Source organism: Neltuma alba, unplaced genomic scaffold, assembly GCF_004799145.2.
Source record: "Neltuma alba isolate B1F8T4 unplaced genomic scaffold, ASM479914v2 tig00002038_pilon, whole genome shotgun sequence".
Taxonomy (NCBI): domain Eukaryota; kingdom Viridiplantae; phylum Streptophyta; class Magnoliopsida; order Fabales; family Fabaceae; genus Neltuma; species Neltuma alba.
In genome coordinates this window covers 23,889-37,794 of record NW_021632714.1, presented here as the reverse complement: position 1 = coordinate 37,794, position 13,906 = coordinate 23,889, and the positions used below count along the sequence as shown (strand labels likewise).

General features: G+C 38.4%; 2 protein-coding genes across 2 annotated transcripts; one reads left to right on the top strand and one right to left on the bottom strand.

Annotated features, from left to right (window-relative positions):
- Positions 1–3,472: 3,472 nt before the first annotated feature.
- Positions 3,473–6,755, top strand: LOC114715824 (TPR repeat-containing thioredoxin TTL1-like). The gene is made up of 7 exons (XM_028900727.1): positions 3,473–4,463; positions 4,549–4,741; positions 4,828–5,000; positions 5,164–5,497; positions 5,600–5,804; positions 5,901–6,001; positions 6,090–6,755. The coding sequence occupies exons 1-7, from the start codon at positions 3,580–3,582 to the stop codon at positions 6,240–6,242; spliced, it is 2,043 nt and encodes a 680-aa protein (XP_028756560.1). The 5' UTR covers positions 3,473–3,579; the 3' UTR covers positions 6,243–6,755.
- Positions 6,756–11,607: 4,852 nt separating this feature from the next.
- LOC114715835 (uncharacterized) lies at positions 11,608–13,139 on the bottom strand. The gene has a single exon (XM_028900737.1). It carries the CDS (start codon positions 12,929–12,931, stop codon positions 11,924–11,926), a length of 1,008 nt encoding a protein of 335 aa, XP_028756570.1. The 5' UTR covers positions 12,932–13,139; the 3' UTR covers positions 11,608–11,923.
- Between the last annotated feature and the right edge of the window lie 767 nt (positions 13,140–13,906).

The following is a 13,906-nucleotide window of genomic DNA, read 5'->3' as shown; positions in this document are numbered from 1 at the left end:
TTTATTTATGTCTTGATATCATCACCTTTTATCATCATTCCTGATTCATCAGCAACAGCCGTAAGTCTAGTATCTTTTACTTATTGACTAATTATTTTGCCAGAGTTTCCTTTCTCGTTTCCCCTATACATTTAACGCGCAATCAGAGAACATTCACAAAATCTTGCTAACCATGTTTTTTAATTAGATTTGAATTTTAGGCTTTCATGTCAAGCTACCTAATTCCCCTAATCAATTATGAAGGGCATTTCGTTCCCCGTACGGGTAGAGTTGAGATGCATGCATATATATACACATTATTCATTAGAATTTAACATATGGATGCGTGGAATGTGACCCTGTAACATCGTGATTCACATCTGTTTCTTTTTCAATGGGTGTTAGAAACTTGAAGGTCACACAACCCTCAACATAAATATATTAGCTTACTGTTTCGTGTATATGTATAAAAGGGAGAAGGCATCAATTCGCATTATTGGTGACGTAGAACGAGAGCATTAATAAGGGAAGTCAATATTTGGCACGTGGAATTTTTAATTCCATACATGATAAGAATTAATGATAATACAAAGGAGAATGAGTGAATGAGAATATAGTATGTAGCAGCATATATATAAAGATAAAAGAATGAAATGAGGATGAAGGGAGGGGAGACGTCAGTGATTGCACGCGGATGCACACAAGTGCGTTATTGGGATTAGTTTGGGGAAAGGAGAGAACCTCTCGAGATAATGAAATGTATGTGGAGTCCAATTAGTCCCTTTCTTCTTTCATTATGAAACCGTTGGATGGTCCCTGTGACCCAACAAACGAGAAGGAAATGTTGAAGAACCCTCCCCTTTCATTTATTATATTCTAATCTCACTTGTTCGTCTCCGTCTCATTCTAAACTCTAAAGCCATACTCTTAATTAATGGATGTGCGTAGGCCCACCCAGTTATCCTGAAGCCACCGACGATAGATCTGGTCTTGGTGACGCCAACTGCAGCAAGAAGCTTACATATAAACCCATTATCTACATCCCCCGAATTTTGTCCCATTGTCGGACATAGACATTCTAATTGTTTGCGTTGAATATTGACCAACTTTTGAATAGGTCGCACAGATGAGAGGAAATCCGTTTGGATTCCTTTGTACCTGTCGGCAAACACAAACTTATCTCACCTACTTAAAATTAGAATGACTCCACGGTTAAAATCAACCAGTATAGCTAGCTAGAACATAATCCAGATAAATATTTGATCCAGTTTTAATCTTCTTTTCTTTTCTTTTTTTAAGAACTAGGCAGCTAGCTAGACAAGCGAAGGGCCTGATAAGGCGTGTTTGGTGAGGAAGAAACAGTTTAATGGGGCGGCAGAGGCACCCAAGGGGTTAAAGGAGACATGATGCGGGCAGAGTATTGGACAAATCGGGGGGTATGAATTCTGAAATTCTGTTTGTAACGATAGTCACAAACATGGCCATACACGCAATCTATCATTTTTTCTCAAAAAAACTAAGAGAATCCCCACCAACCTCCAAATTGGAATAGACAGGAAGGTAGCAAAAAGCTTCCCCTGTAATATGTTCATGTAGCTTCAGGGATGCTTCTCATTGCTGTGGGGTCTTCGGGCCAAACAAGCCCTATATGCGCCAAAAGAAATCTTACCATCCGTTCACCTTTCTTGACAAGTTTTTTTCATTGTTGGCAAAAGTCCTCCCCGGCTATGAATTGCTAAACACCCATATTCATTTAACCTTGTGCTTTTTACAACTGGAGAAGTTGTTACCGGCTATTATTATTTATAAATCACTTCCCAACGTGGCTATTATCATTATTGCTAATATTCTGTTACAGCCTTCTCCTTTTTCAATTTCCAAATGAGTGATTCTCCTAATTATTAATAATTTTTTCAAGGCTTTGTTTCTAGTCAAAAGCTGCCTACATGTAATGTAGCTCCGACTGGTTCAGAGTTAATTCAACAATATAAATTATTAATACGTCATGCAAACCCCTCAATCATCTAATCAATTTAATCATTTCAAATTTTTTTTAAAAAAAAAACCACTCACATACATGGAGAGACGGCCCACTTCAGACTTGTTTATAATATTTATCCTAAAATAGAATGCCTAAATGAATATTTTTGTAAAAAAAAAAGTGCTTGTTGTTTTGTTGGGAAAGTTAATTTCACGTTTTCTCTGTACACTAAAGTAATTGATTTCAAAGCTCTTTATTTGCATATCTTATCATTTTTAGGAAACTTTAATCATAACCTAGTCTTAGAAAATTGAGACCCTTGTCACCTTACGCGTAGTAATGCCGGTCATTAGAATCAAATTATCAATTGTCTATCTGAAAAGAGAATAATTAAAGGTAGAGCCCAAGCAACAACTGATGAACAATGTCACCTGCGAGGCCCACACTCTTGTGATTTTCCACCCATGATAACATATTTCAATCGATCATATTTTACATTTCCACGGGAAGGTTCTAAGAAAATGCCTGAACTTGATCGGTGACTGTGTTGTATTCTTCTGACCCTTAAAAAGTCTAATTGTTTCTGTTACAAGCTTCATTATAATAGTCCTATAATAAAATAAAGTTTAAGCCATTCCTCATGTAACTAAGAGAATTAATTAATTTAGACCTGGGCCCCTGAGATGGATGGAGAGCACAATTTAATGGAATGATTTCACACACAATGTAGTTTCAGAATTAACGACGTCAAATACACATGTAGACAAGGCAGTCGATGATCATGTATTTTAGGAAAAGACCAAATTGTTTTTGACCCAAGCAAGCTAGTAGATTCCAAATCCGTCCAATGCAAAGTAATTTTTTTGAGCTGTCATGGATCTTTTAGCATGCTTTATGTTACACAGTAGTGGGAGTTCGTTTTCACTTGAAAATTTTATGGGGTGCGTGCGAGTGTCCATTTGGTGCAAAGCTCATCCTGCTCTGTTTTCCCCCTGTCCTTTAAGCGCGCTTATCTTCCTGATTTCTTTTGAATCCTCAGTTCCACCCATTGATTCTATATCTATATCGGCAGGAAAATAAAATAATAATATTTCCGGTTCTTAATATAAGACCTCATTTGATTTTTATTTTGGTCCTAAATATAAAACCCAAATCCATTTTGTTTCTCATATTTATGTAATTTTTTTTCAATATAGTCCTTTTAATAATTATAGTTTTAGGTAACATACTTGATTAGTAAAAATATTTTATAAAAGACAACATTTATTTATTACAAATAACTAACTTAACTTATTTTTTTAATTTCTTCAAATTAATCTACTCGTTTTTATAATTAGAACCGGTGATACTAGTATAAAGTTTGTTGCTTGGTTTCTTGGAAAGCCCTCCAGCGGGCTCCGAACTTTAAATATATATACAGGACCTAATACACGGCTTTATAAAGACATTCCTGTCTACGCCATCCCTTCATAAATTCCTTTTCATAGTCTCTAAGATTTCGTTCGACTTCCACTTTACTCCGTCTTGGCTTGTTTCACCTTCTCCTTTTTCTCTGTATATCTTTCAGCTTATAGTGACTTGACTATCATTCGTCTCATTTAGAGTTTAGGCCTAAAGATATGGCAGGGAAGGTGGGAACCAAGGTGGAGAGTCATCTGGGCTGTGGTTTTGTGGGGAGGCTATCCCTTCTCAGAAGCTATCTGCTGAGAAAATCATCCGTCCATTCACTATCCTTGAAATCTGCCGACAATGTGCAGAGCAAGGAGAGCAAAAAGGATTCCAAGAAGCCTCCAAATCATGAATCCAAGGGCGCGCTAAATCTCCCTACCGACTCCCACAAGCCAGATTCGGATCAGAAGACACCCAGAAAGAGCACCTCCGGTCATCAGAAGAGTCAAAACCGGCGACCTTCAGATGCTGCTAGAAGCTCAACATCATCCTCTGGTAATTCAACCAATACAAAAAATGACGAGAGCAAATTACCGAGAGATCCCGTCGGAAATTCTCTCGAGCTTGCTAGGATTAGCACTAGTCACTCGCGCGACAACGAGAATAAATCCACGGTTAACTTGAAACTTACAGGGAATTTGCTTGCAAATAACAGCCCCAGAACTAGTGTTATAAAGAAAGGGGAATCCGTTTCCAAGAGTAAAGAGTTGAATTCTGTGACTAATTCTCACACTAACGCCGGAATGGGCAACATCATGAGGAAGAATAGCGATGAACTTGCGCAACTGCGGAAACAGAGGATCCGAGTAGATCCTGAGGTGTTGAAGACCGAGGGAAATGAAGCCTACAAACAGGGGAAATTCGAAGAAGCTTTGAGTCTGTATGACCGAGCCATTCATCTCGATTCAAATAAGGCAACTTATCACTGCAATAAGAGCGCAGCTCTAATGGCCTTAGGCCGCCTTCCAGAAGCATTGGTCGAATGCGAGGAAGCTATTCGCCTGGAACCTTCTTATGTAAGAGCTCACCACCGTTTGGCAGCGATACATCTCAGGTAATCAGAAATGGATATGGAACGTTACGAATTTAGAGTATGGTTTCTGTTTAGTTTCCTTATAGACTTGAAAATCTTAATGCAGACTGGGAGAAGCAGAAAAGGCGATCCACTGCAATAATTCAACTCCATATGAGGATGCCGTACTCGCAATCCAAGCTCAGGCTCTTCAAAATCACCTGAAAAAGTGCCTTGAAGCTCGGAAAGTGAATGAGTGGAAGACTATACTAAAGGAAACACAATCTGCAATATCATTATGTGCTGATTCAGCTCCGCAGGTTAGTACCCTTGGTCTCACTTTATTTATTTTTTATCAGTTTCCTCATATGATATTTACTGATTTTAAAATGGTTATATTCGCCAGGTCTATGCTCTACGAACAGAAGCCTTGCTGAAGCTCCTGAAGCATGAAGAGGCTTCTTCTACCTACGAAAAAATGCCCAAATTTGAACTTGAGTGGTGTATTAAGACTTTTGGCTTGCCGCTTACTGCATACTTGTCGGCAGTAGGCGCTCAAGTTCACTTGGCAGCCGGCAGGTTAGTCAAATACTTCATATAAAGCAGGCTACTTGGTTCCAGTATTTTAGATAAATTACTACATGATTTGTTCATAATACCGATACCGATTCTTTGTAAAAGTAACGGTTAAAGAGTCTTCCTATAGCAGCATCACTCATCCTAATTCTATCCACATGAGCAGGTTCGACAATGCTGTGACGGCTGCTCAGCAAGCAGCTGAACTTGATCCAACCAACAAAGAGATGAATGCAGTGGTAAGAAGGACGAGGGCAGTGAGATCAGCGAGAATGAGTGGAAATTTACTGTTCAAGGCTTCGAAGTTTATGGAAGCGTGTGGGGTTTACAATGAAGGGCTAGAACATGATCCATTCAACTCAGTGCTGCTATGCAACAGAGCAGCATGCCGCTCTAAGCTCGGTCAATTCGAGAAAGCAATCGAAGATTGTAACGCAGCCCTTGCAATTCAGCCTTATTACAGCAAGGCAAGGCTACGGAGGGCAGATTGCAATGCTAAGGTAAGTTGGTTTCTTATTTGTGTTGATTTTAATTTCTTCTAGTAAATAGTCGTTTGGAGATAGTAATTCTTACAGTACTGTCCTTTTTTTCATTGGATTTAGTTGGAAAGATGGGGAGCTGCCATTCAAGACTACGAAATGCTGATGAGAGAGAAGCCAGGGGATGAAGAGGTGGCAAGGGCTTTGTTTGAGGCCCAACTTCAACTCAAGATGCTGCGAGGAGAAGATATTAAAGACTTGAAATTCGGCTCCAATTTGGTTTTCATCTCAAGCAATGATCGCTTTAGACATTATGTGACCTTGCCTGGTAAGTCCCCTTTAGTTGTCATGACTCCGATACAGGTTTACTTGAAGAGGAATTCTGCATTACAAATAACGTTAACTGTTTGTTTAATATGAGCAGGTATGTCCGTGGTTCTGTTTTGCAACAAGGCAACCCACAGGCAAGTATTGCTGGTATTGGAGCAAACATGCAAGAGATTTCCATCTGTTAATTTCCTCAAGGTTAGTTGTCTTCCACTTGTTGAAGGTTTATACTTCAGTAAGTTTCTCTTTTTCGTATTGTTTCAGTAATATATTAGCAAAACCACAGGTGGAGATTGAGGACCATCCCTACTTGGCAAAATCAGAAGGCGTGAGCTCTGTCCCGGCCTTCCGAATATACAAGAATGGATCAAGGGTCAAGGAGATTCCAGGCAACAAACACGAGTTGTTAGAAAGATCGGTTAAACTGTATACTAGCTGAATATAAATTTCAGTCCTCGGGTAAGAACTTATATGCTGGGCTTGAGGAAGAAGGTTTGACTTTGGAAAACGAAAGGGAGCGCGATGACGTCCAGCAATGGGAAAATAAGTTATGACTAATTGTATCTACTTCATTTATTTGCCGACACTGCTTACAAGGCGGAGGAAACCCTGAAGAAGCAGAGCGTCATTGTAGCCATAGGACACGTGAAAAAGGATTTCATTGTGTGATTAGTTGATTCTTTGAATCCTCTAGGAGTTTTGTGCAACCCTTTGTTCTTCATATCCTGTATTTCACAGTGGTTTGGCGTCCCTAAATATCTACGAATGTTGGGTCAACGTAAAAGGGAAGAAGACAGATTGTTTCAGCTGCCGGAATAGGTTTGTTGATTGGTTTCTTGATATCTCAAAGGTATCACTTGCTGTTCAAAGCCATCACTGCAATTATGTAAAGCTGCAACAGCTAGGACCAATACTTCATTTATTTCAAAAAGAAAGTGGAGTCAGTAATATAGATAAATATTTGTTTGTATCTGTAGTAATCAAATAGGAAAGATTAAAGAAATATGAACGTGTGTTTTCAGTTTTCAGTTTACTTACTCATTAGTTCAAAGATCATTTTTAATCCCCCCGCCCAAAAAAATTGCTAGCTAACGAAACAGTTTTAATTCTCATTGCAATGATGACCTCATTGTTGCGGTAAAATCAACACTATTCAAATACAATTTTAAATCTCTATATTTAAAACTTCCACCTAACATTTTTTAAATAAAAAATATTTTTTAAAAAACTTACTATTAAAAAATTATATTTATTTTGGATTATCAACCTATTAAAGAAAATCATTTTTTTAAAAAACAAAAATATAAACAATTAAAATCTCAACTATTAATATTAAATCTGAATAGTTAAAATTTGATAAATATTATGATGCTTGTTATTGTGATAAGCACCCAAATTGTTCTCGAAAAATGTGGTAGGTGGATTCACAAAAAACCCTTCATTTTCGTCAAAGTACTGTTGTTTATTTCACGAGGGAGCTAGATTTTTTGTATTTTCGAGCATTTTCTCATTTTTAAGCCAAGAGGTGCATTTTTTAAAAGGTGCAAATTTATTGCTTAAATGTCGGGTCACCCTCTAGATTAATAACTTTATTTATTTTTTTAATGTGGTAATTATATATGTTAAATATTTTATCAAATGGTAATTCTACTTAATACATATGATTACAAAAATATTTTAAAAAAGACAATATCTATTTATTACAAATAACTAATTTAATTAATCTACCCAAATTAGTTAAGTACTCCTCTGGTTCTAAATATAAAAACCCTTTCGTAGTGTAAATTACACTACAAAAAATGCCTTATATTTAAGATCGGAGGAGTAGCTCTTATTTTGAGAAGTAGATGTAATACTTAGATATAATGTGGCGCCACCCCTCTAGAATGAGATGAATTGCAGAGAACACAGATTACGCATTGTGCGGTTAAACAGGTAGGGGTGGGTAACGGCGTAATTAGTCCAACAACGGTGGCATATTAATGATTAACCATATGGGCAGTCAACGTAATAAAGATAAATGACATAACTATCGTGATCAATCAACACAATAATGGAGAGTGATGATGCCTCTGTCGTCAAAGCACTCAATTAAACTAGGTCCCAACTAATTTGTAGTTTAGGGTCGACCTAGGTCATTACTTCCAAGGAGCAAGTTATGGGTTTCTTTAGGTAAAAATTTAGGTGATAAAAAAATGCAATAAATTGGACCTAAACTAAAATGCAAAATTCTAATCCTAAATGCAAGATGCAGATGTCCTAAAATCTATATGAAAATTAAATTAAACTAAATAAATGCAATGCAATTTTTGGGGGTTTTTTTTTGAAGAAAAATAAAAATAATTAATAAAGAAAATTAATCAGAAAGCAAAGAGAATTAACAAGTAAAAATGGAGAATTTCTCTTCAGGTACGGTAGAGGGGACAACTTAGGATTTGCATGGATTTAACCTTCATAACCTTAATCAGTTAATTAGACCAAAGGGAAGTGATAAGAGAGTGGAATTAATAAACTTAATCACCTATTTGAAACAAAGGGAACCCTTAATCTCAAAAACCCTTAAACCATTAGAGAACTCATAACAGTATAAGGTTGGTCAATTAAGCTTATTAAAACCAATGAAGATATCTCAAATTAATTCTGGAAATTATGTTTGAAATTATCTAATTAAACAATTAGACAATTAACCAACTTAATTAAACAATCAAGAGGCAAAAGAACCCAAATTTTGCAATTCAAACCACATTGATAATTAACTCATAATGAAAACTCAATTATAAATTTAATTAGCAATGCAAAGGTTCTAAACATAAATTCCAACAAGTGTCTCAACACAAATAAAATCTAAATATCAATTCAATCCAAGAATAAAATTGACAATCTAAAACTAAATTGTCTCAACAAAAATACAACTTAAAATCATTTAAAACTAAACAATTTCAAGTCCTTGAATTAAAAAGATAAATGGAACATCACTTCCTTGTGGTCTTCAAGTGCTAGCCTAAGGCTCTAGTCTTTTTCATGCTCCTCCCAAGTTGCCTCCCAAAGAAGCTTAAGCTTCCATCAAAACAATCTTCCCTCCAAGCTTGTTGACGCGGAGCACGGCCATGTGACGCATGAAGTTAGTGACTATGGAATGGAATTGGTTGAATGGATGACTAGATGGCTTTCTTATACGTGGAGTAAGATAGGAGAGGATGTGAATTGATGACTGAAGCGTGATGTCCAGCGGCTGAATGGAGAAGGAGAAAAGTCTCGTGTTCAATTGTGCGTCAATGAATGGAGATGGAAGTGTCTTGCTCTTCGGCGTGAATTCTCCTCAAAAAATAAGGAAAATATTTTGATGGGGGAAAAGGAAATTTTTATGAATCTAAAGCTTAAGCCCATTAGTAATTAATTGGTCCACTTGATATTAGCCATTGGATTGTGCTTAAATCCCAAGAAACAATCTTGCACCATTTAATCTCCTATATACTCTTTCTTAACCTACAAGATTTTAAGTGCATCCATTAATATAGATTATGTCCAAAATAAAATATTAAATCTGCACAAAAATTAGGCAAGAATTTACAAAACTTTCTAAAAATAATCTTTCTAAAAATATGAGACTTGTTTTCAAAGAAATGGGAAAAATTAATTCCAAGTCAAAAATAGGAAAGCACAAAATATCTATATTTTTAATCCAAAATATCAATTTTTATGCAAAATCCAAAAATCAACCAATTTATCCAATAATGCATAAAAAATCTAATTAAGCTCAAAATTATCGTTTAAATTCTAATTTAATGTGGGATAAAATGTATAAAAATTGGGTTTTATCAGAGAGGAAGGACATGAACGTCAGGCTGAGCTTATGCTCCTCTCCAAATCAATGTTATTGGAGGGGGAAAATTGAACTGTGAACGACGAGAGGATAAATTAACAGTAATTCCATGCAGTGGGTGCATGGAATAACTGTGATACCCTCAAACAGTGCTGAGAGGAGTAGGGTTTCAATCATTTGTATCAAAGACCATGGGCTGCCATTTCATGCACAGCATTAGTGCTCTGTTTTGACTTTGACGAGCACCAAAAAGTGCTGGGTTCATTCACGAGGAGATTCCCAGATCACCCGAGGACAGGCACTGATGCATGATGCATGCGCAGAACACTTTCTTCACAGGTTTGACAATTGACATAAAGCTTGTAAGATTAGAGTAGACTCTACTGGGAGCCTTAGGAAGGAATCTACTGGTCCTTGACCTTGGGTTAACTTAACTACATTGTAAGCCTAATAAAAAAAATATAGTGCTTTGTGATATTGGAGGTGGGGCGTAGGGAGTCCCAGTCGGAGTCCAAAGCCAACATTTTTATGAACCCCATTTCGTATCACACTCAAAAGCCCACCAGGAAAAAAACAAGAGGTGAGCTGGACGACTGGAGGGGCTTGGACACCTCTAAATTTGGAGTATTAGAGACAAGAACAAGGGCAGCATCATTCAGAAGCCAGCAAGTTCCAATGGACGAAGGGAAAAAGGAACATTACTAAATGGGCTCCTAATAATACCAAACAGAATAGGGGCGCCTAACAGTGAAGACACCCTAAAACAGAGGCAGTTTCCGCTGGATTGACTGAACTGGGATCCTGTCAGGCCTGGGGCCTCCATTCAGATGTCATTGATGGGTAAAGTGGTGTTCTCTACGAGAATGACACAACCCAACTGGCTTATCACGCTTCCACCTCTGCTCGAGCTCTTGGTTTTTTGTTTTTGTCTTCACATTTTCGTTTCCTGTCCCTGCCAAAGCTCATGCATCTTATCCGGCTCTATATTGGAGGAGCATGGATTCCTACAATCTGAAGATTCTCAAATTAAGATGCAAGAATGTAAAGGTCGCGAGAATACGAAAAACTAAGCTACACGCACATGTTTGGAGTATATATTTTCCTATCTTATTTTGTCGCTTTCCTTCTTCTTGTACGCATACAGGATCCCGTTTCGTCCATGTCTTGGTTCCTCTCTGCAGTCTTTGTGCGTCTCAAACTTCTCATTTCTTTTTCTAGTTTCAAGCAAGGCCAATGAACCAATGGCGCTTTGCCCTTGCGACTTTTTTTTTTTTTTGGCATTTTAAAAACACCTAAACGCAGACCGCAAGAGGCATTTAAGAGCCTCCCCTGTCAGAATGACATTTCCAAATTAGCAACATCGCTGTCAAGTTTTGTTGAACGTTGCTAATAATCAATTAATCGAATATCACTTTTTGTTTCAAAAGTGACTTCTGGCAGCCAGAGTCGGCTCGAAACGACTTCCTTTTTACTGTAGTAAGCAGCATTATAATTATCAATAGCTGACTTTTTGATACCAATATTTCATCATGAAGTAATTGAATTTGAATAACTTCTAGCATATGAATATTACGAGGTTCAACATTGGTTTTATCTTTGTGCTTTTTTTTTTTTTTGGGGTGGGGGGCGGAAGGGCCGACGTTGCAAAGTACCCATCTCAAACTCAATACCGATGTCTGAGACTTAAACACAACTAATTTCATACTCAGCAATAACGTGGATAATGGCGGGCATAATGCGAAGTTGCGAACATGACTAACAAAATTGTACCTTTCTGGTGAAGGACAGGTTTATTGTGAGGCTCATAAATATGTTAATTAGTCATTTAGATGGTAACTTCATGTTATTTAGTGATTCTCCCTTAAAATTTGATAAATATAATAATCAGTACACCTTATTATTATTGCTTTTTATGGTTTTTTTCATTTAATAAGGGACCCAATGGCCCGATATCACTAATCTTTTCTGGAAGAAACAGAACGAGGAAAAGAAGATCACATATTCGTTCGAATTCATAATAACTCGGTTACAAAACAGAGTACACAACTTCATACACGTAATTGCCAAAGCAAAATCTTGGGAAAAGAAATTAAAAAGCTGTACAGGTTTTATGCATTTAACTATCAACTAATATTGAGTATAACCGAAAACGCTAATACTCCGAACTAATTATTAGCTTTCCCAGTGGTCACACCAACGTAGTTTCGGGATGGGAAAGGCACAAACCTCGTCATAGTTGGAAATCAAAGTTAATGACTTCAAAAGAAAAGAGTGTGTCTGAAGTAAGAAGTGGATCATCATCTTTTCCAACTCCGACTCTTTGACAACGGATCGCTTAGTCCCCCAACAATCCATGTCTCTTGGGCAATATCCGATGAAATTTCGTAAAAATCAGAGTCATACTTCATCACTACCAAATTCTCTTTCTTTCTCTTCTCTTCGTCCATTAATGACTTCAAACTCCTCCCTTTCTTTAGCTCTACTTTCTCTTTATCTACTTTTTCATCACTGGCTTTCTCTTTCTCTGGTTCGGCACTTTTTCCCTCTTGGTTCTCTTGCAACCAGCTTTTTGCCGGAGCCGACCTACAGCGCATGAGCAACAGTGCATTCGGTGGAGGGACAGTGGGCTCGGCCTCTGATCCATCATCCCCCACCTTACCTTTCTGCTTCTCGTCTTCTCCGTGAAACCCAGTATTTTGATTCTCTTGCAACACCATAAACCATTTAGAAAAGACGGTTCTTGAAGCTTCTTTCTCGCCTTCATCCATACGCACTTGATTTCCTCCATACCCATCGTCTTCATCCTCTTCTTCGTCCTGAGAGGTGGCGTCCGTCTCGGGGAACGAACCAAAGCATCGCAAGTCGAACCGTATGCTTCGCAGACAAGTCAAGAACTGCATTATCTCCTTCTTGAAACCAAAAGAGTCGGCCCAGCCGGATCGCTTCCTCTGTTTTCTGTTATTGTGAATTTTCTCTATTTCTTCCATCACCGACTGCCAGCTCCTGCAAGCAGCGGTTTTCGGCCTGACCTTGATCTGACCAGCACAAGTGACTTTCGGAGAGGTTGGTTCGGCAATCTCCGAGCCCATAGACTTGGTTTTGGTCCAAAGCATGGGGCTAGCTTGACCACCACCACCACCTCTGGTGCTTGATTTCTTAAGGTGGTGGCCGAGGTGGCGTTTGGTGGAATCAGAAGGCCTGGCGGGGCTGCAAATGGGCTTGGGCATGAGAGTCAGATGAGCTCGAGAAGGGAAACATACTAAGAGATCTGCTGAAGGAGCATGCTTGGCCTCTCTTGCCTTCATGTTGAGTTGAGGATGATATTTTTGTGTAGAGAATACGGAGGGGGTGGCACCTCAGATCTTGCGCTGTGCTGAAAATCTTGAGGAGGATGTATCTTGGGGGGATTTAGGAAATGTTGAGGTTAATGAAAGGAAAAAGGTAAGCAGCGAAGCAGTGACAGCTTTCCTACGCTGGTAGCCTTTATCTAGGCGTTCTCTTCATTGAATCACCGGTCACAGTGGTTTCTGGTCCCCACGGTTTGAAATTGGGGTCACCAGAGAACATGTTGCTGCTTAGTCTACTGGCCTACTTTATTTGATATCCTGTGTTAGTGCTTCACAATAGCGTTTATAATACGAGGGAAAGTTAAGAGCCCATGAGGTGGCTTCATCATCCAATGATGGCCTCACCTTGTGAGCCCATGCCACATGTTACTAAATACTTTTCTTACACGATGCTCATTACTCATATCATATCACACACACACACACATGTATACACGGTGCCGTGTGAACACACGTACATTTGCCTTCTGTCTCAACTACCGAACCGACCCGTTTGTTTCTAATTTCTATGGAACCCACTGACTTTCTCGCGAGGGAATTTAAAGAAAGAAAAAGCTCAGTGTGGCCTCTGCCGAATATTGAAAGTGGGGTTGGCCGATCCTTCTCATTTGCATGGTCCCCTGCGTCTGCATTAATGCTTCGGCCAGGTTTTTTCTCAATGTCAACCGATTCATTCTTGTTCCTCCCTACAGGTTAGGTCTGGTGGTTTCAGGTAGAAAACTAACTACCAAAGTCACCAACTGCTGCAACAGCGTTGCTCTACGACACGTGCCAATAAAGGAAACTTCTCATTTGTAATCCACGATTGGGGGGGGGGGACAAAAACAAAAGGAGGAGGAAAGTTCTCAATTAAACCCATGAAAATGATTTATGTCAGTAAAATTTAACCAGGAATTTAGAGCTTCTTTGACTCTTCTGAATCTCGTTAGCTTT